Here is a 22,263-nt window from a genome sequence, read left to right on the forward strand (position 1 = left end):
TATCACTGGCCCTCTATCCAGCTCTACTTGTCCCACCCCCATAAACCAGCTTATATTTTACCTCTTTTCTATTTTTCCTTAGTTCTGTTGAAGAGTCATACGGACTCAAAACTTTAACAGTGTTCCTCTCCGCTGATGCTGTCAGACCTGCTGAGTTTCTCCAGGTATTTTTGTTTGTTTTGGATTTCCAGCATCTGCAGTTTTTTTGCTTTTAAAAGAAATAAAGGCTCCTGTTTCTTACTCAGCAGCCAGTGTTCACTGGTCAAGTGCAAACATGTAGATAGGATCCAGCTCAAAAACGTTTTCAGTCAGTCAAATAGCCAAGCAATGTTCACCATTTAAAATAAAAATAACAAAGAAAAGTACATCTCAGGAACAGGCCCTTCGGCCCTCCAAATCTGCGCCAATCATATTGCCCATCAATTAAAACATTTTGCACTTCCGGGGTCCGTATCCCTCTATTCCCATCCTATTCATGTATTTGTCAAGCTGCCTCTTAAACACCACTATCGTACCTGCTTCCACCACCACCTCTGGCGACGAACTCCAGACACTCACTACCCTCTGCGTAAAAGAACTTGTCCCGCACATCTCCTTCTATAGTTTTCTTCTCTCACCTTAAATCTATGTCCCCTAGTAATTGACTCTTCCACCCTGGGAAAAAGCTTCTGACTATCTACTCTGTCCATGCCACTCAATTTTGTAAACTTCTATCAAGTCGCCCCTCAATCTCCGTCACTAGTGAGAACGATCCGAGTTTCTCCAACCTCTCCTCATAGCTAATAACCTCCTGACCAGGCAGCATCCTGGTAAACCTCCTCTGCACCCTCTGCAATGCCTCCATATCCTTCTGGTAATGTGGTGACCAGAATTGCACACAATATTCCAAGTGTGGCCTCACCCAGGTTCTATACAGCTGCAGCATGACTTCCCAGCTTTTATACTCAATACCCCTGCCACTGAAGGCAAGCATGCCATATGCTTTCCTGACTACCTTATCCACCTGCGTTGCCACTTTGTGACCTGTGGACCTGTACACCCAGATCCCTCTGCCAGTCAATGCACTCAAGGGTTCTGCCATTTACTGTATAACTCCTGCATTAGACCTTCCAAAATGCATTAGCTTGCATTTGTCCAGATTAAACTACATCTGCCATTTCTCCGCCCAAGTCTCCAACCGATCTATATCCCATTGTATCCTTTGACAATCCTCCACTATCTGCAACTCCTCCAACATTACTGTCGTCTGCAAACTTACTAATTAGCCCAGTTACAACCTGAGATAATTCACTGTATGGGAAACTCAAGTACAGGTTCCCCTCCTGAAAAGGCAATAAATGCTGGCCTAGCAACCCATGAAAGAATTTTTTTTTAAAAAGTGTTTAAGAAAAGCAGAGGTGGTAGCAATAGCTAGCAACTCATCACATTTTTTCACCAACCAGCACAGAACAGTTTCATCACTCGTGCAAGAAGGTCCTCCTTTCCAAGTTAAAAAGGATCAAAATTTCTGGTTTCAGTTACCACATCTAAGCTTCAACACAAGCACCCAACAACTGCTTTAGATAACAAATGACTATTGAGTTAAGTCCTATCACATATTGCAAGATTAACAGATAATGGCTGCTCAAATGCAGGCAACTTGCTGAATTGGGTGTAGATCAGAATTTAGTTATGCCAAAGAACAAGGTTTTTGTACACCACAATCATCCAACTTCAGTTAAAAGCACAGCATAGGTAAAGTAAACTTAATCAGCCACAACCAAAATCTGATGTAGATTACTGACCCATACTAAAGAGGATAGAAAAAAAACAAAATAAGACAAACGCAAAACAAAAGGTATGGCAGTCCTGGGAGTAGCACATACATCAGCAACCTTCAGTTAACAAGCAGTGCTACTGGGGAGATGCTAGATTGAAACCAGCCCTATTTGCTGGCACAGGAAAACCCTGGGAAGAAATGGATTTAAAATTGGACATAAACTGCATGGAACTTTATAGCCAAAATGCTTCCTGAATAACCTGCAGATAACCCAACAACTCCAATGTTTCCCCAACATTCACCTAGCCAAGTCAGTTGCCTGCTTCAATGGAGACAAGGTTTTAATTATGTAGTCATGAAACTGGCCAGGCCACTGCAAAGTTTTTCCAGTCTTAACAGTAAATTCTTCTGAGGATTTCAAGTTTGTTTTGGATTGCAGCCTTGCAACAATTTCAATTCTGCACTTTAAAAAAGGTGCACTCATTGCCAGCCACATCTTGTGTAGATCAACCCTCAAAGTTTTCCTCCACTCTTGGCATAAAGGAATTAAATGCAAAAAAGGGCCTTCCACACTGCATTGTGCTAAACTGGTCATTAGTAATTTCCCCCTCAGCACAATGCTTCATTCCAAAAGGGCTGGAGGTGACACTGGCAGATCTGAAAAGCTTCTCTTTCTCCCTCCCTCCAGACCTTAGTCACATTTAATGCCACTGCAAGGTGTGTCTTAACACAGTCACATTTAAATAAACAATGGGATTATTGTAGTTAGGGAAGCACAAGTCTGAGTTCAGGTGAGGCAGGGGGACAAGAGGAAAAGTAGGGTAAAGCATTCAAAATGGAAAACTGAAGGGCAAAAGGGCAAGGGGGAGGAAATAAATACAGCTAGAGAAAAAGTACCAGGGAAACTAATGAGGTTCAAGGCCGATAAGTCCCCTGGATCTGATGGGTTGCATTCTAGGACATTAAAGGAAGTAACTAGAGAGATAGTTGATATATTGGTGACAATCTTCCAAGGATCCTTAGATTCTAGAAAATCCCAGAGGATTGGAGAACAGCCAATGTAACACCCAAAAGACAGGTAACCTATAGACCAGTTAGCTTAACATCTGTCATTGGGAAAATGTTAGAGTCTATTATAAAAAGGATGTAATAGCAGAACATTTAGAAATACATAATCTAATCAAGCAAATTAGATTCATGGCTTCATGAATAGGAAATCATGCCTGAAATTTATTAGAATCCTTTGTAGATCAGGATAGACAAAGAGGAACTCAGACAATATATTTGGATTTCCAAAAGGTGTTCGATAAGGTAATGTACATAAAGCTACTTAATAAGATAAGAGCCCATGGTGTTGGGATAATGTGAGGCAGACATTTTCAAGGTTGGCAACCTGTAACTTGTGGGAGTGCCACAGTGATCAGTGTTGGGGCCTGAATTATTTACAATATATATTAATGACTTGGATGAGGGAAGTGAATACACCATCACCAAGCTAGTGGATGACAAAAATAGTTGAGAAGGCAAGTGGTGAGGATGACATGGAGTCTACAGAGGGTTATAGACAGGTTGAGTGAGCAAAGACTTGGCAGATAGAATATAGTGTGGGAAAATGTGAGGTTATGCACTTTGGCAGGAAGAATAAAGGAGGTGAATATTATTAAATGGAGAAAGACTGCAGAAGACTGCAGCAGAAGGATTTTGAAGTCCTTGTGCATGAATCTCAAAAAACTAACATAAAACTTCAACAGATAATAGGGAAGGCAAATGGAATGTTGGCCTTTATTTCAAAAGGGAATGGAGTATAAAAATAAGGAAGTCTTGCTAAAACAAGAATACAGTGAACAATTTTGGTCCCATTATCCAGGGAAAGATATGCTGGCATTGGAGACAGTCCAGAGAAGGCTCACTAGGTTGGTTGATTCCAGGTATGGAGGAATTTTATGAGAGAGGTTGAGCCTGTACTCATTGGAATTAAGAAAAATGAGAGGCGACCATATTGAAACATAAGATTCTTAGGGGGCTTGACAGGGTAGATGCTGAGAGGTTGTTTCTCCTTCTGGGAGAATCTAGGAAGAAAGGGCATAATCTCAGAGTAAGGAGTCATCCATTTAAAACAGATGAGGAGGAATTTCTTGAGGATAGTCAATCTGTGGGGTCCCATGTACCCCTTTGTCTATGCAGTTGTTTAGAACAGGACCGGGATATGGCCCCTCAGCATGATGTAAACTATAAAAGCTGATCAAACAGGATGAACGGGGGGTGGGGGGGGGGTGTGTGTGTGCGTGTGTGTGTGCGCGTGTGTGTGTGCGCGTGTGCGCGCGTGCGTGTGTGTGTGCGCGTGCGTGTGTGTGTGCGCGTGCGTGTGCGCGTGCGCGCGTGCGTGTGTGTGTGCGCGCGTGCGCGTGTGTGCGCGTGTGCGTGCGTGCGTGTGTGTGCGCGCGTGTGTGTGTGTGTGTGCGTGTGCGTACGCACGTGTGTATGCGCGTGTGTACGTGCGTGTGTATATGTGTGTGTATGTGTGTGGGGTACCACTCTGATGTTTGGAGTACTGTTTTGCATCCACTAGTCAGGATAGTTACGATAGATGATTGACACTGGGTAAGCTACCAGCCCCCACACAAAGGGTATATATATTGGTGTTATACAGTCCTGGTGAGGTGGCAATGCCTGTTGGCAGCAACTTTTTCAGATGGAAGAGGGGATCAGAGGAAGCCTTCCCCAACACCTTGACCAGAAAGCAGAATGCTTTCAGTGCCAACTGTCTTACTGTCCTCTGGGATGAGTAAACTACTCAATGGTCACAGGTTGTATACTCTAATTAGAGAATGCATCATATCTAAACTGTTGCTTCTTAAAATAATTACTTAAAATAGTCGACTGCCTGTCTTAGTTACTTGGCCCCACAGAACCCCCAACATCTTGGTTAAGTTGCAGCAATTAAGTTAATGCATCATTAAATTACTTTGCACATAACAGCAATATAAAAACTTGAGATGTCCCAGTCTATTTCCAATCTCTGCCGGATTAGTTGATCGCAACAGCAGTGGCAGGGTTGCAGCAAGTAGCCTCAGCACCTTTTAAAGTAGTAACAGAATAATGTCTGATCACTGTTAGTAATCTTTGCTGAAAAGGGTACCTGTGAATGTTTGGGCAAGGGCAACACTGGGTTCACCTGATGTTCAAGTCAGCCTACCAAAACTCACCGTTAGGAACAACTGGCCATTTGGGCCAACAGAAGGGACTCAATGTATAAGATTGAACCACAAAATGGATTAACTTGGGGAAGCTGGCATAAAATTCCAGATGGGCATAGCACATGAGAATTACTTTAGTGCCAAGTCTAGAGGCTCAGCATCTGGTCCCCTGGCTCAAATCTCCCATGTGATGTGGCTGCTTGTTCACTCTTCCCCCATGACCCCAGGCATCGTTGGGGAAAATCACACGTTAAGGGCATTAGTCAGTAATTCTACTCCTGTGACCATTGAAAGCAGAGCCAGTATATCAAACACCATTAAATTATATAACAAATAGCATAAAATCTACAGCTTTGTTCACCATTTTCCCCCCAGGAGTATTTAATTACTTGTGTAAAGCAAGTGCCTATTAAATTTATCTACATGGAAACATGGTCAAGTTCATCAAGTAGCCAAGCCAGAAAGGAAGCTCTAATGTGTGCTAAGACCAACTTGGCTAGGACAATGTTTGCTACAAACAGCCTCTGTACACTCAGGTTCCCCTATCACTGTACGAGCACTCCAAGTGCAAGTAAATGCTGTGTGGGGAAGCTCAGACTGTGCTGTGACAAGCCCCACAAGCAAACTGCTGGCACTAATTGTCAAGTAGTCTTTGTGAGCCTTAAGTACCAGCACCCACAGAACTGTATATAATAAATTAACTTCGCAAGTTGGCAAGATCAATCTTTTGTTGCCAATTCATCCAGTATTTACACGGTCCTTTTATTATTCCAGCAAGCTGCTTAAGATGCCACTGAACTAAAACTCAACTGGCCTATAACTTCGAGTTCACATCAAGAATAAGCAGCCTAGAATTCAAATTGGCAAGATCAGGGAACAGTCACATGTACAATGTCAACTGACCTTGCCTCATAACATTCATCCATGGTCACCATGGATATCTAATCCTTTTCACCATTGGTCTGACTTGAAACTAAACACTAAAGCTGGTCAAATGACAACTTCCAATTGGTCTGCAAACTGTTGCCTGGGTAATGAGGTTCTGGTTTCCAAGCTAAGTGATAAATCCTGGGTCATTACTGCTGACAATTCAACAGTGACAGGGACATGGTGAAAGAGCATAGATAAGAGAAATAAAATTAAATTTATATAATGCCTTTTAGAACATAACTGGCATAAACCAAAGTGCAGCACAGGCATGAATACTTGCATAGTTACCTGTGTTTAATGTGGCTGCTGTGTCCAAAATTCAGTTTTTGGTAATATTGGTCAAAGGATGAAAGTTGGGCAGGCCACTAGAACCGCTGTTTTGAAAGTGCCTGGTCACATTTAACATCCATATGAAATGGCAGAGTGCTGTACTACTTTTCACAGTTCTTATGCATCAATGTGCTCAGTCCTGTGCGGAGCACTTGAATCCAATTCTGACCAGGGGGTAACAGTGCCAGAGCTCTGTTCTCACATGCTCCCAACTTCCATCAATTCAGGGACTGGAGTTGGTCACTAGCCTAGGAATACAAGTATGGTTGCAGCAATTCACAAGCTTTAGTCCCTCATCCTCCCACAAATCAGCCATCTCTTATAATACTACATAGATGCATCTATCCATGACATTGTTAGAAGTGATCAGTCTTGAGATGAAGTCCTGTCTTCAGAGTTTGTCTATTGTGTTGTGTGCCAATAGCGCCATGCTAGATAGGTGTGTTCTAAATCTATCCTAACAGCTCAAAACTAAGCATCCATGTGCTGCTGTGGGCATGAGCAGAATTATATTCAGCCACAATCTAACCTCATGGCCCAGCATATCCCTTACTACCATCAAACCAGGGGAATTAATCCTGGTTCAATGGCGAGTACAGGAGTATACCAGGAGCAGCACCAAGCACACTTAATAGTGAGGGAACAACCTGGCAAAGGTACAAGAGGGCTACATCCATGCTAAACAGAAGCAGCATGTTAACAGAGCCAAGCAATCCCACAACTAGTGGATCTCAAAGCCCCACCAGTCATGAATGCAGAGCTCAGTATGTCAGTGCAAAAGACAAGGTTGAAACATTTGGATGATCCATCTCTGCCTCCTGAGGTAGTCTGCATCACATGTCAGTCTTCAGCAAATTCAATTCAAGCCATGTCATGTAACAAATGGCTCAAGGCACTGGCTACAAAGGCTACAGGCCTAGACAACATCCCAGCTGAAACAGACTCAAAATTCAGAACTAGCTGTACTTCTAGCCAAGCTGTTCCAGCAAAGCAAAACATTAGCATCTACTAGAATGTGGAAAATTGCCCAGGTTATATCCAGCTCACAAAAAGACTAATTCAATTCAGCAAAGACACACAAGGTGTCTTTGACACTTCTATCAAGCAGCACTTAGCAACATGCTCACTGATACCCAGCTGGGGTTTCACCAGGGCCACTTGGTTCCTGACCACATTACAGCCTTGGTCCATACATTGCCAAGAGTGCCAAATTAAAGACAAGGTGAGATGAGTGATTGCCTGACATCTAGGTAGCATTTGACAAGTGTGGCATTGATCCCTAGCAAGGCTGAAGTCAATGGAAATCTGGGGGAAACCTCACTAGTTTGAGGCATGCCTAACAAAAGAAAGATGGTTGAGGTTGGAGGACAAATCTCTGTCCCAGGACATAACTGCACAAGTTCCTCAGGGTAGAGCCTGAGGCCCAGCCATCGTCAGTTGCTTCAACACCAGGCTGCAGTATTTCATACCATTTAACTCCTCACCTACCAGAGGTCAGCACCCACATGCAGCAATAGCTGGACAACATTCAGGCTTGGGCTGATGTATGGCACAAAAGTTACCTGAAGTGCCAGGCAATGACCATCTCCAACAAGATAATTTACCCAAGATAAAAGCAAAATACTGCAGATGCTGGAAAAACTCAGTAGGTCCAGCAGCATCTGAGGAGAGAAACATTAACATTTGAAATCCATATGACCCTTCTTCAGAGCTCTGAAGAGTCATGTGGACGTGAAACATTAACTCAGTTTCTCTCTCTCCCACAGATGCTGCTAGACTAGAGTTTTTCCAGCATTTTCTTTTTTTGTTTGAGAATTTACCTATCACCTTGACACCGAATGGCATTACCAGTGACCATAAACTGAATAAATCAAAAACTGCAGCAACTAAAGTAGGTTAGGGGCTGGGAATGCTATGGCAAGTAATTCACCTCCTGACTCCCCAAAGCCTGCTCAGCATCTATACGGCATAGGATTGAGATAGAATACACACCACTTGCCTGGATGAGTGCAGCTCCAAAACTCAGGAAGCACAACATTATCCAGAACAAGTCCACTTGAATAATCATCCCACCCACCACCTTAAACATTTACTCCCTCTACCACCAGCACAGTACCAGCAGTATGCACAATTTACAAGAGCGACTAAAGGTTCCTTTGACAGCACCTTCCAACCCCCCAATCTTTTACCACCTAGAAGGACAAAGACAGCAGATGCATGGAACCACCACCGCCTTCAAATTTCTCTCAAAGCCACACACTCTTAAATTGAACTATATTACTATTCCTCCACTGCTGATAGGCTAAAAACCCTGGACCCACCCCCCCCCCGCCCCCCAACAGCATAATGCATGTACCTGCATTAGATGGATTGTAGTAGTTGAAGTGGCTCACCATCTTCAAAGGCAATGGTGGTAGTATAGTGAAGGTTCACTAGATTGTTACATGGCTAAGGGGGTTTTCCTATGAGGCTGAGTAAATTTTGCTTCCCCTTGAGTTAAGGAATGAGACAATATCATTGAAATCAAAAATTCTGAAGGGGTTTGTAGGATGGATGCTAAGTTTGTTTCCAGTGGCCAGGGAACTTATCCCGAGACTGGTCCCTGAAAACACAGGCAATCTTAGGACTGAGTGAAGAAATTTCTCCATCTCAAAAGGGTTGTGAATCTCTGGAATTCTTTACCCCAGAGGGTTGTGGATGCTCCAACATTAAATATATTTAAAGCTGGGATAAATTTTTGGGGGTTTGAGGGCTGGACAATAAATGCAGACCTCCTTGAATTCAAAAACTGCCCAACAGGTTGAAGGATCCATCATGTAAAATTAGGAACACAATGGATTATCCCACAGCACATTGGTAAGGAACTGTATGGGCCCATTTAAAGGGCCATGGTCTAATTGGTATGCCAACCTGAGGTCAGTTAGATGTCACCTGCTCTTGGGATAGACCTGAAGGTCAATTAAAATTAAAAGCACAGCAAATGGTCAATGTTCCTTTATTGAAAGGTGACAAAGCTGCATGCTGAAGAGACTTGTGACTATATATAAACACACATCCAGATGCAAAGGGCTCAGCCCAGCAATCTCTTGATCTTTCATCTTAGAGAAAAAATATAGCTATATTCCAACTCCTTATATTCTGCCAAGATAGATTTGTGGATTCACCCAAGTTTATTTTCAGCCCAGTTCAATGTTGAATCATTCAGAATCCACAATTAATCCAATGATGGATATTCAGGTGTTTTAACATGTGCCTTTTTAATTGTTGGGAGTGTTTCACAAGAACATAAACAGGAGCAGCACCTCACACAGCCCATCAAGCCTGCTCAGCCATTCAACACCATCATGGCTGGTCTTGGGCTTCAACTCCATTTTCCCCACTCATGCCTCATATCCCTCAACTCAAACCCCCAAAAATTTATCCCAGCTTTAAATATATTTAATGTTGGAGCATCCACAACCCTCTGGGGTAAAGAATTCCAGAGATTCACAACCCTTTTGAGATGGAGAAATTTCTTCACTCAGTCCTAAGATTGCCTGTGTTTTCAGGGACCAGTCTCAGGATAAGTTCCCTGGCCACTGGAAACAAACTCAGCATCCATCCTACAAACCCCTTCAGAATTTTTGATTTTAATGACATTGTCTCATTCCTTAACTCAAGGGGAAGCAAAATTTACTCAGCCTCATAGGAAAACCCCCTTAGCCATGTAACAATCTAGTGAACCTTCACTGTACTACCACCATTGCAAGTATATCCTTTCTTAAATGAGACAACCAAAACTGCAAAGTACTCCAGATCAGTCACCAAAACTCTGTACGGTCGCAAGACTTTTCTTGTCCTCTAATCCCCTCACAATAAAGGCCAATATGCCATTTGCCTTCCTAATTGCTTGCTGCACCTGCATACTAACTTTCTATTCCTTGTAGAAGCACAAGTCTCTGAACATCACTTAGAAGTTTCTCATCTTTTAAAAGATATTCTGCTTACTTACAACCAAAATGAATAACTTGACACTTCCCTATATTATACTCCATCTTGTTGCCCTCTCTCCTAGCCTGTCTATATCTTTGCTACCTGGGTCCTCCCTGCAGCTTACCATTCCACCTAGCTTGCTATCACTATATTAATGACTTGTAAATAGCCATGGTCCCAGCCCAGATCCTTGTAGCACTCCACTATTCACTGCCCACCAATTTGAAAAATTCCTGCTTATGCCCACTGTTTTCTCTTCATTAGAATGGACAGGGGATTGGTTAATGTGTTACCCATGAGCCCCTCACCTTACCTATTAACCTTATGTAGCACCTTATTGAATGTCTTTTGGGTAAACAGATGTATCATGTCTACTGGTTCTCCTCTATCTATCCTGCTAGTTACATCAAAAAAAGGCTAATAAATTTGTCAAACAGGATTCCCCTTTAGAAAAAGCATGTTGACTAGTTCTAATCATACTGTGCTTTAAGTGTATTAAGTCTTAAGAGTCCAGCATTTTCCCCAAACTGATGTTAGACTAACAGGCCTGTAGTTCGATTTCTCTGCTTCCTTTCTTGAAAAAGCAGTAACATTTGCCAACTAGTGGGACTGTTTCCAAATCCAAGGAATTTTGGAAAATCATAGCTAGCACATAGCTAGGCAGCATACAAGAGCAGTAAATGCCATAGCCAGTGGAAAATACATGCAAGTTCTTCAAGGCTGCATGGAAAGGAGTCACTTCTTTCTGCAACAAATAGCTAGCCTGGGACTTCAAAATGATAGCACTAATTGAGGGGTACATGTTGAGTTACAGTGGTAGTTAAGACCATACATAGACATTAATAGCACTGAAACCATTTGGACAATTTTTTATTCTTGCACAAGTCAAAATTTTATTGAACAAGTCAACTGATCAGCACAGGATTTTAAAATTAAAAGGCGAATGATGTTAGGAACAATATTACTAGCAAATCTTAATGCAGAAGAACTGAAAAAAATTTAACACTTTCAAATATCACCCACTTTGTATGGGTGTCAGGTAAGACAGAAGCAAATTACTGCAGTGTCAAATCAATAAGTACAAATTAGATACACTGCAATCACTGCCCCAGAGCAAATAATCAAAACTGAAGTTTACACAGATGAAAATATAGAATGAAGCAGTAATGTGCAGCTGTAATTCAATTCAGACATACAGCACGTGCAATTCACCAGTTTTGATAAGCCAACAGGATAAACTTAATGCAGCATTCCAGAAAGTGGGAGGTCTTTTGAAGTGGAAGCAAGTGATTAAAATTCCTGACTATTCCTCCTCCCTCACCTTCCCCAACATTCACTGATTCCACAAGTGCCAGCAGCCTCCACTATCTCAGCAGATTGCAAGGTTGGTAAAATGAAAACTAAGTCATGCCCTCAATGATGGGCCTTTTTAATTATTCGCTTATGGCACATGGGCATCACTGGCTAGACAAGCATTTATTGCCCATCCCTAACTATCCGAGGTGGTGGTGAGCTGCCTTCTTGAACCACTGCAGTCCCTATGTAGGTACACCCATAGTGCTGTTATGCTGGTTGAGATCAGCTAACTCAGCACACTGGGGATTAAACCTATGACCTATTGGTTTGTGTGGCTCTATGTAATACAACAGTGCTTTTACCCATTAATCCAGAGGATTGCCATCAAGAACATTTATAGCTACTGAAGAGGTATCTTATTTTCAGTTATGCGCTACAACATTCAAAACAGATTAGTGATTCAATAAGCTAGTCACCAAGTACAGCCACTGGTCCTCCTACAACTGGTTTCCATTACAAGTGCACAACCCCATCTTCAACATCAGCTAGGCAGTCTGAGCATGTTGGGGGATTGATCAGAATTTCTTCCCACTTCCTTGTTCTTTCCCTTTACCAAGGAATTTTCTCTTTGATAAGTATATATCCAATTCCCTTTTGAAAGTTGCTAGTGAATCTGCTCCATCATCCCTTTCAGGCAGTACAAACAATTTACTGTGTTTAGAAACACATCTCTCCCTCTCGTTCTTTTGGCAACTAACTCAAATCTACCTCCAGGTTACTGACCCTCATCAGTGGCAAGTTTCTTTACAACCTGCACCCCCCAATATACTCTTATCAAAACCCCGATTTTGAATACCCGTTAAATCTTTCTTTAACCATCTTTGTTCTGATAAAACTCTGCACCCTTGTTAAACTCCCCTCTTGGCTGTTTACAACTTGAATAGTTTCAACATTGTGCAACTCAATTGATTTTCAAAACCCATATTGTATCCAGTGATCTTACTCATTTCCACATCCCCACCCATCACCATTCCTTCTGGATCCTGTAATCCTTATGCACATCCAGAATATCCTTGCTAAGGTTTCAATAATTTTACTAAACCCAACTCAACTCAGTCTTTAATGTTGGGTCCCTGCTTCCAGATGGAGCTCAAATGCTTATTCATAAATGCCACCACAGCCTCATTGTAACTCATCTCTACAACCTGGCCTGGTGCTTACTCCATCTCCCTGACCTCATGCACCTTTGAACCTTCACCTCCTACCCCGTTTAATTTTTCCAAGATCCTTCAGCTAGCATCATTAGCTTGAACTAACATTAAAAGCTTTCAATCACCTTCCATAAGTTTTCACAATAGCTTGCCACCTGTTCCTGTTAAATTCCTTCAACCAGTTGTGTTAAGGCATTACATAAATGCAAGCTGTTACCCAGTAGTTTCAACTTCTTCACATTTATAACCAGATACTCAAACTTAGTTTGTGGATGGCAAATAAGCCAAACTAATAAGCTGGAACAGTGAATCCTAATGGATCTCCCGTTTAAGACAGAGGTAGGTAATTAGAACTTAAAAATGTAAGAATTAGGTTACTCAGCACCTCAAGCCTGCTCTGTCATTCAATAAGATCATGGTTGATCCAATTGTGGTCTCAACTCCACTTTCCTGCCTGCCCCCATAACCCTCAACATCTCAATATTAGCCAGAATCCATAGACATCTGTTAGAGAAAGACATATGGTCAGATAGCTTGAAGGGTACTACTCTACATCCAAGCATGGGGAAGGCAAACAGCAAGCCTTCATGAATTACCATCTCTAGAAGAGGGATTGAATCCACTTCATGCTGCACCACACTCTAGTCAACTGAACTAACCACAATTAGATCTCAAACTCTTGGCAAATGCGCTTTTATTCCTAGTTCTAAATTTTCAGACCACCATTTGTTTTTATTACGATAGCTAATGATAGGCAGGCCACAATAAACATGTCCTGTTTAATGGGTTAAAAACAAACATTAACCAGAGTAAACTTCTAAATTAGATTTTCAGATAAACTGCTTTACCCCACAGTAGAGCCCTTTTATTAGAGAACCTGTTTAGTTATTTCACTGCAGCAGGAACTGACTAATCAGGTTTAAGCCTCTGCTGGCACAAAGCATCCATTTGCCTTCCTGCAACATTTCTCAAGCTGGCTTTAGAAGCTTAAATTGGATAATTTTTAAAAAAAGTTTGTAGAAAGAGGGGTTGACTTTCACATTACAATTTTTCTCTCCACAAAACAAATCAAATATGGTTTCTGAAGCACTGACAGCACTCAACACAACTTGCCATTATTCACATGTGAATGGGGCAGTGTCAGCAGCCTTTCATTACTGTCCAACCCAAACCTGCCAACTGACATATTAAGTCATTGGTTGGAATCGAGAACAAGAGCCCTGACTGATTCCTTTCCTCCCTACTCAGAGGCACAGGTTCATATGGCTGGCTATCACTGTAGATGGGATCAAAACCTTCCACTTTTAAAAAAAAATATATCCTCTGATGCATATAGTTTTAGAAAATTCTTGCATCTGAACTGTACTGTTGTGTTAATCAGAAACTGAGACCACTAAAGTAGGACTGGAAATCCTTAGCAACTTTCCAGGATGGTAAAAGCTTTAAGAAATGGTCAGACAGCCCATTTCCTCCAACAAAGCTGGGGAATTCCACAGCAACAGCACACTAACCCCACCCAGCTATATTTGTAACTGTGCACTCACTGATGCAGTTACTGGACTTCTGCCATTTCTGTTCCACAAAGCAAACTCCTGCAAGGAGTACACCCACTACAAAATTTGAAAAGAAAGACAATCTGCAGGACAGATATATTCTCAAGGGACAATTTACAAGACTGTTCAGACGGTTATTTTTTTCCCTTTTCTGCTCACTGCAACTTTGGAAAGACAACTCCCAGTTCTCTTGATGGCGCTGGCCAGGAGAGCTTGCAGGGCAAACAGCCCTCGTTTCTGTAAAGGATAGGGGAGGAATTAGAGGCCCCCCTTCCCTAATCATGTCATATGGTGGGTTCCTAACCATCTGTGCAAACAGACATGCAACCCTTCCACAAAGCAATGCACTGGGAGCCATGAAGCCATATTTTAACCATAGACTCATTAAACAAGGCAGAGAAAATAGATAAATAATTGAGAGAAAGCTGGAAGATTCAAAGCTTAGTCAAAAAGGCAGGTTTTTTAAAAAAATGAAAAGGACCTCAGGGAAAAAAAATACCAGGTATAGGAGCCGAGTAGATACAGAGCAATCCAGAAGAGAGTTTGAAACTTCAGAAGAATTCACCTGCCTGCCACCCAATATCCTGTTTGGCCTAGATAACTCCAGTTCCACTTGGCACAACTGACTTGGCTCCAAGGGCATCTAGAAATGGTATGAGCAATGCACTACCTGCTGTCTCACTCACCCCAAACCAACTGCAGCAAAGGCAGTTCAATTGAGGCAAGGAGATTCAAGAGGCCAAAATGAAAGTATGTGGAAGGGGATTTAACCTAGGTCAGAGATATGATGGTTTGAGGTTCCGCAGAGATCAAGACAAAATTTAAGTCTGCACAGGGGAACTGGCAATATGGGGAAGGAGATTGGGAGGCTAGCAAAGAGTATGCAGAAGTAGTGAAGATAAGAGGCAACTAAATCATATGAGTTTCAGAATTTGAGGACTGAGTCAGGCAATGATTTGAGATAGAAACAAGCAATTTTAGAAAGGATGCAAAGTTTGAAGGTCAACTTCTCAGTAAAGATGGCTACTAGAATTACTCCACATAAAGGAATCAAACACTCTTCCAAAGTTTCCCAATGTTATATTGCCCTGTAGGGAGACTAAAGTTACTAAGATGGAATCCAAATCCATTGTTTAATAATATGCTTGAGAGATCCCAAATTACTGTAACTAGGAACGGTTAAGTGTCAAATTGGTGACCCCATTGTTATAATTTGCTGCAGAAAACTAGTCACACCAATGACGTCCATTTTAAAATCCAAAATGAAAGTAAAGCATTAAATATATTTGCATCCAACAACCTTGTTACTGGCTTACATAGAATTAGAAACTAAAAGTAGGACAAACACTGTTTGCTGATGGGAGACAGGGTCAGACTGGTAAAATTAGCCAGATTATGCAGAGTATTGCAACCTGGAGGATAAAAGCATCACCTGCAATGCAAAGCGGAATGCAAAACAATGAAATGCAAATATAGCAGTAGGCAAAAGGGAAACTCATGCTGCACAGCACAATGTTAACTTGTAAAACTTCTGCATCTGTGCTAATGATATTTGAAGTTAAAAAATGTCAACTACTCCAGGCTTCCAATTACTCTGAACTCTACAAATCCCTCCATGGCCTCACCTCACCCTCCATCTCTAACCCTTTAAAGTCTCTGCACTCTTCCAATTCTGGCCTTTTGCACAAATGTGTTGATAGCTCCTGTGAAGAATCCAGGGAAGTTGTTAAAAGATGCTACATGAATACAGGTGTTCTCAGACCAGTAAAATCAATCCTGAACATGCCAATTGCTACACAAGGGGAAGTGGTATTGTCACTGAACTAGCATTTCAGAGACCCAGGGTATTGCTCTGAGGACCTGAGTTTAAACTCCATCACAGCAAATGGTGAAATTTGAAATCACTAAAAATCTGAAATTAAAAAAAAGTCTGATGACAACCACAAAACCATTGCCGATTGTCGTAAAAACCTCTCTAGTTTGCAAAGTCCTTTACGGAAGGAAACCTACCATGGCCTACATGTGACTCCAGACCCACAGCAACATGGTTGACTCTTAACTGCCCTCTGAACAAGGACAATTAGGGACGGGCAATAAATGCTGGCCTAGCCAGCCATGCCCACATCCCATGAATGAATAAAAGTGATTTGTACTGGAAATGCACATGAGCAGTAGGTGGCATTATCTGACGTGAACACAGGTATGGGCAGATGGGAAAAGACAAGAATTTTGCAGGCAAGGAGCAAAAAAGCTAGTAGACTCCCTACCCCAAGTTCCTCACCTACCTTCCCAGTTACCTTCAACAAGATGTCAATCAGGAATTTCTAGCCCTCTTGCTAGTCCGCTTTCTCCCTAATCCAACTAAACTGGGAACGACAATGCCCTTATCCAAATGATTAGCTGCTCTGAACAAGCCCAGACTAAGTCTCCATGGCCTATTCAAGCATGCAGGAAAGTCTAATCCTTTGATTTAGTGGTCTCTCTAAGTAAGGTTCAGACATGCAGCCTGGCTGGCCACAGATTTAGCAAAGGTCCCGGAATAAACTCAAAACCAGCTCTGATTTGCAAAGTGGACAGATTTTATATGTTCAATACTTACCACAATGGAATTTTTATAGCTACATTCTAAGTTTTGTGGTACTGAAGTGGATTGCATTGAAATTACAGTACACAGGTCCTTCATAAAACAATTTACATCACAGAAGCTCAATATGATCCCATTGCATTACGTCAATTCTGAGAAGTACCCCAAAACACTTAGAGGCAGTATAATGAGACAAAGGCTACATTAGGAGTGGCTAAAAGGTGGTTTTTAAAGGAGGCTGCAGACAGGAAGAGAAACAAGTAGAAGGCCACAAAATAGAAGTCAAATATCTGAGGTCAGGGATTACAGATAGACAGGGCAAAGCCATGAAGTACTAGAACAGCATTTACGGCTGTAGAAACATAGGTCTAGATAGAGTAAATAAAGACAACCAATTTTAGGTTAAGGGGTCAAAAACCAAGGGGCATAGGTTTACAGTAACTGGTAAGAAAATTAGAGGGACAATGAGGAAACTTTCCACACAGTGGGCATTAGGGAACTGGAACACCACCTGAAAGGGAGGGGCAGAAACTGAAAAGTACTTGGAATGTTTCTTTAAGAACCGTGACCTGCAGGACTACAGGCCTAGTAGAAAAAAGTGGCATTTGGCTGGATAGCTCGTCAACGAGCATGGACACAGTGGGCCAAATGGCCTCCTATAAAGATGGCGAGTGGTATACTTTGTATTTTTAAAAGCATTCTCTCCCTCCCCCCCACAGTAAGGGATCTTCTCCCAATTTATTGCAGAATGGAATTGTCTTTGAGAAGGGAATAAATTGAGGGGGGACTACTATCCAAGCCTTTACACTGTTCTGAGATCCAAACTTACCTTCATCAAGAGCAGAGGCCAGGAACTACAGCTCACAGCATGCCTCAGGAGTTCCCATGCATGTGCCACCTGGCGATTTTGTAGTTCAGGCCAAGGACACACACCTGCACAAGAAAAAAGCACGAAAACCCCCAATCACATGACTAGGAGCAGAGCACCACAAAAATCGAGAAGAACCCTAGGTAGGGGACATGTAGACATCCCAGTTAAGAGCACAAAAAAAAGAGGCTCCAAGCAGTAAAAGGCTGTAGTTGGGAGACCTTAAGTGGCAACCAAGGAGGCAGCGGAAGATTCCTGGTGATTCCCGCAGGCCACTGGGACAAAGGTACCCCTTTAGAGCAGTAGTAGTCTGCACAGCAAAAGAAACTGAGCTCAAGTGTTGGTGCTGGAGTGCAGACTCAGGAATCCAAGGGAACAGATTCTCAGGAGACGAGACCAAAACACTGCAAGGCAGGCTGTCCTAGTTGGAGCGACTCAGGAGAACTCCAAGGCAGGATCTTCAAAGGTGAAGACTGGAATCCTTGGTAAGAAAGTGTTTCAACGATTCTCATTGAAACAATGCTTACCGTCCTCAAGTGTTGAGAAATTTTTGGAATCTGTCTTGGTCACATCTACCATTTATAGTGCAGTGTGATGTTCAACCACAGTTTTGTCTGTTAATTCACATGTATTCTTAACATTCAGGATTCATGAGGTACAAGCTAGATATTGTAGATTGTTCTATCTTTCTGACCATGTAAAGTTTACTTTAATTTGTTCAAATTCTGAAATCTGTGACTTTATTCTCTTAGCAAGTGTCTTCAATGTCAAATTTGGTCTACTTTACAAAATAAAACATAATCTGCCCCTAAACAGGTTGTACAATCAACTTGAGGGCCTGGTCCAGAATCATAACGGGCAGCAAGTTGCTTCAAAGATAGTACATCAGCCAAGCTTCATGCTGTCCAGACAATCTCACCTCAACAATGACCAGGGGCCCTGGCTGATTATTTCCAACTTGGTTCAAAGCATCATTTCACAGGAAATTATTAAGCAGCAAGTTTAACCATTTCACCAGCTCAGGTTTCAAAACAGTTCATAATAAGCACAACATGAGCCAGGACCACAAGTACATCCTAAACACCCGTAACTCCTGATACATCCATTCCTCTCCAGATACAGTCAGCTCCAGCACCCCTACTCCAGCTTTCAATCCTTATCCCAATATCTCTTCCCTCCCCACTACCCGCACTTCCCCATTAACCAGCAACTGCCCCCTACTCTTTCCCATTAAACGGCGGCAGCAGAACCCCCCCCTACTTTCCCCATTAAACACCGGCAGCAGAACCCCCCCCCTACTTTCCCCATTAAACAACGGCAGCAGAACCCCCCCCTACTTTCCCCATTAAACAACGGCAGCAGAACCCCCCCCTACTTTCCCCATTAAACAACGGCAGCAGAACCCCCCCCTACTTTCCCCATTAAACAACGGCAGCAGAACCCCCCCCTACTTCCCCATTAAACAACGGCAGCAGAACCCCCCCCTACTTCCCCCATTAAACAACGGCAGCAGAACCCCCCCCCTACTTCCCCCATTAAACAACGGCAGCAGAACCCCCCCCCTACTTCCCCCATTAAACAACGGCAGCAGAACCCCCCCCTACTTCCCCCATTAAACAACGGCAGCAGAACCCCCCCCTACTTCCCCCATTAAACAACGGCAGCAGAACCCCCCCCCTACTTCCCCCATTAAACAACGGCAGCAGAACCCCCCCCTACTTCCCCCATTAAACAACGGCAGCAGAACCCCCCCCTACTTCCCCCATTAAACAACGGCAGCAGAACCCCCCCCTACTTCCCCCATTAAACAACGGCAGCAGAACCCCCCCCTACTTCCCCCATTAAACAACGGCAGCAGAACCCCCCCCTACTTCCCCCATTAAACAACGGCAGCAGAACCCCCCCCTACTTCCCCCATTAAACAACGGCAGCAGAACCCCCCCCTACTTCCCCCATTAAACAACGGCAGCAGAACCCCCCCCTACTTCCCCCATTAAACAACGGCAGCAGAACCCCCCCCTACTTCCCCCATTAAACAACGGCAGCAGAACCCCCCCCTACTTCCCCCATTAAACAACGGCAGCAGAACCCCCCCCTACTTCCCCCATTAAACAACGGCAGCAGAACCCCCCCCTACTTCCCCCATTAAACAACGGCAGCAGAACCCCCCCCTACTTCCCCCATTAAACAACGGCAGCAGAACCCCCCCCTACTTCCCCCATTAAACAACGGCAGCAGAACCCCCCCCTACTTCCCCCATTAAACAACGGCAGCAGAACCCCCCCCTACTTCCCCCATTAAACAACGGCAGCAGAACCCCCCCCTACTTCCCCCATTAAACAACGGCAGCAGAACCCCCCCCTACTTCCCCCATTAAACAACGGCAGCAGAACCCCCCCCTACTTCCCCCATTAAACAACGGCAGCAGAACCCCCCCCTACTTCCCCCATTAAACAACGGCAGCAGAACCCCCCCTACTTCCCCCATTAAACAACGGCAGCAGAACCCCCCCCTACTTCCCCCATTAAACAACGGCAGCAGAACCCCCCCCTACTTCCCCCATTAAACAACGGCAGCAGAACCCCCCCCTACTTCCCCCATTAAACAACGGCAGCAGAACCCCCCCTACTTCCCCCATTAAACAACGGCAGCAGAACCCCCCCCTCTTCCCCCATTAAACAACGGCAGCAGAACCCCCCCTCTTCCCCCATTAAACAACGGCAGCAGAACCCCCCACTTCCCCCATTAAACAACGGCAGCAGAACCCCCCCACTTCCCCCATTAAACAACGGCAGCAGAACCCCCTCTTCCCCCATTAAACAACGGCAGCAGAACCCCCCTCTTCCCCCATTAAACAACGGCAGCAGAACCCCCTCTTCCCCCATTAAACAACGGCAGCAGAACCCCCTCTTCCCCCATTAAACAACGGCAGCAGAACCCCCTCTTCCCCCATTAAACAACGGCAGCAGAACCCCCTCTTCCCCCATTAAACAACGGCAGCAGAACCCCCTCTTCCCCCATTAAACAACGGCAGCAGAACCCCCTCTTCCCCCATTAAACAACGGCAGCAGAACCCCCTCTTCCCCCATTAAACAACGGCAGCAGAACCCCCTCTTCCCCCATTAAACAACGGCAGCAGAACCCCCTCTTCCCCCATTAAACAACGGCAGCAGAACCCCCTCTTCCCCCATTAAACAACGGCAGCAGAACCCCCTCTTCCCCCATTAAACAACGGCAGCAGAACCCCCTCTTCCCCCATTAAACAACGGCAGCAGAACCCCCTCTTCCCCCATTAAACAACGGCAGCAGAACCCCCTCTTCCCCCATTAAACAACGGCAGCAGAACCCCCTCTTCCCCCATTAAACAACGGCAGCAGAACCCCCTCTTCCCCCATTAAACAACGGCAGCAGAACCCCCTCTTCCCCCATTAAACAACGGCAGCAGAACCCCCTCTTCCCCCATTAAACAACGGCAGCAGAACCCCCTCTTCCCCCATTAAACAACGGCAGCAGAACCCCCTCTTCCCCCATTAAACAACGGCAGCAGAACCCCCTCTTCCCCCATTAAACAACGGCAGCAGAACCCCCTCTTCCCCCATTAAACAACGGCAGCAGAACCCCCTCTTCCCCCATTAAACAACGGCAGCAGAACCCCCTCTTCCCCCATTAAACAACGGCAGCAGAACCCCCTCTTCCCCCATTAAACAACGGCAGCAGAACCCCCTCTTCCCCCATTAAACAACGGCAGCAGAACCCCCTCTTCCCCCATTAAACAACGGCAGCAGAACCCCCTCTTCCCCCATTAAACAACGGCAGCAGAACCCCCTCTTCCCCCATTAAACAACGGCAGCAGAACCCCCTCTTCCCCCATTAAACAACGGCAGCAGAACCCCCTCTTCCCCCATTAAACAACGGCAGCAGAACCCCCTCTTCCCCCATTAAACAACGGCAGCAGAACCCCCTCTTCCCCCATTAAACAACGGCAGCAGAACCCCCTCTTCCCCCATTAAACAACGGCAGCAGAACCCCCTCTTCCCCCATTAAACAACGGCAGCAGAACCCCCTCTTCCCCCATTAAACAACGGCAGCAGAACCCCCTCTTCCCCCATTAAACAACGGCAGCAGAACCCCCTCTTCCCCCATTAAACAACGGCAGCAGAACCCCCTCTTCCCCCATTAAACAACGGCAGCAGAACCCCCTCTTCCCCCATTAAACAACGGCAGCAGAACCCCCTCTTCCCCCATTAAACAACGGCAGCAGAACCCCCTCTTCCCCCATTAAACAACGGCAGCAGAACCCCCTCTTCCCCCATTAAACAACGGCAGCAGAACCCCCTCTTCCCCCATTAAACAACGGCAGCAGAACCCCCTCTTCCCCCATTAAACAACGGCAGCAGAACCCCCTCTTCCCCCATTAAACAACGGCAGCAGAACCCCCTCTTCCCCCATTAAACAACGGCAGCAGAACCCCCTCTTCCCCCATTAAACAACGGCAGCAGAACCCCCTCTTCCCCCATTAAACAACGGCAGCAGAACCCCCTCTTCCCCCATTAAACAACGGCA

At 44.3% G+C, this 22,263-nt stretch overlaps 1 protein-coding gene across 5 annotated transcripts in view; it reads right to left on the reverse strand.

The window, feature by feature from the left end:
* rhocb (ras homolog family member Cb) overlaps positions 1 to 22,263 on the reverse strand; it is a 45,941-nt gene that overhangs the window by 18,246 nt on the left and 5,432 nt on the right. For 2 of the 5 annotated variants that reach the window (XM_041194993.1, XM_041194989.1), the window contains exon 2: positions 17,662 to 17,765. The exons of the other annotated variants lie outside the window; for them this stretch is intronic. Coding sequence is in view for 1 of the 2 variants with exons in the window: in XM_041194989.1 (XP_041050923.1) it covers positions 17,662 to 17,667 (6 nt within the window). In the remaining variant the exon portion in view is untranslated. The remainder of the gene's footprint in view (positions 1 to 17,661; positions 17,766 to 22,263) is intronic. 5 annotated transcript variants of the gene reach the window in all.

This window comes from Carcharodon carcharias, chromosome 9 (assembly GCF_017639515.1).
Source record: "Carcharodon carcharias isolate sCarCar2 chromosome 9, sCarCar2.pri, whole genome shotgun sequence".
NCBI classification, from domain to species: domain Eukaryota; kingdom Metazoa; phylum Chordata; class Chondrichthyes; order Lamniformes; family Lamnidae; genus Carcharodon; species Carcharodon carcharias.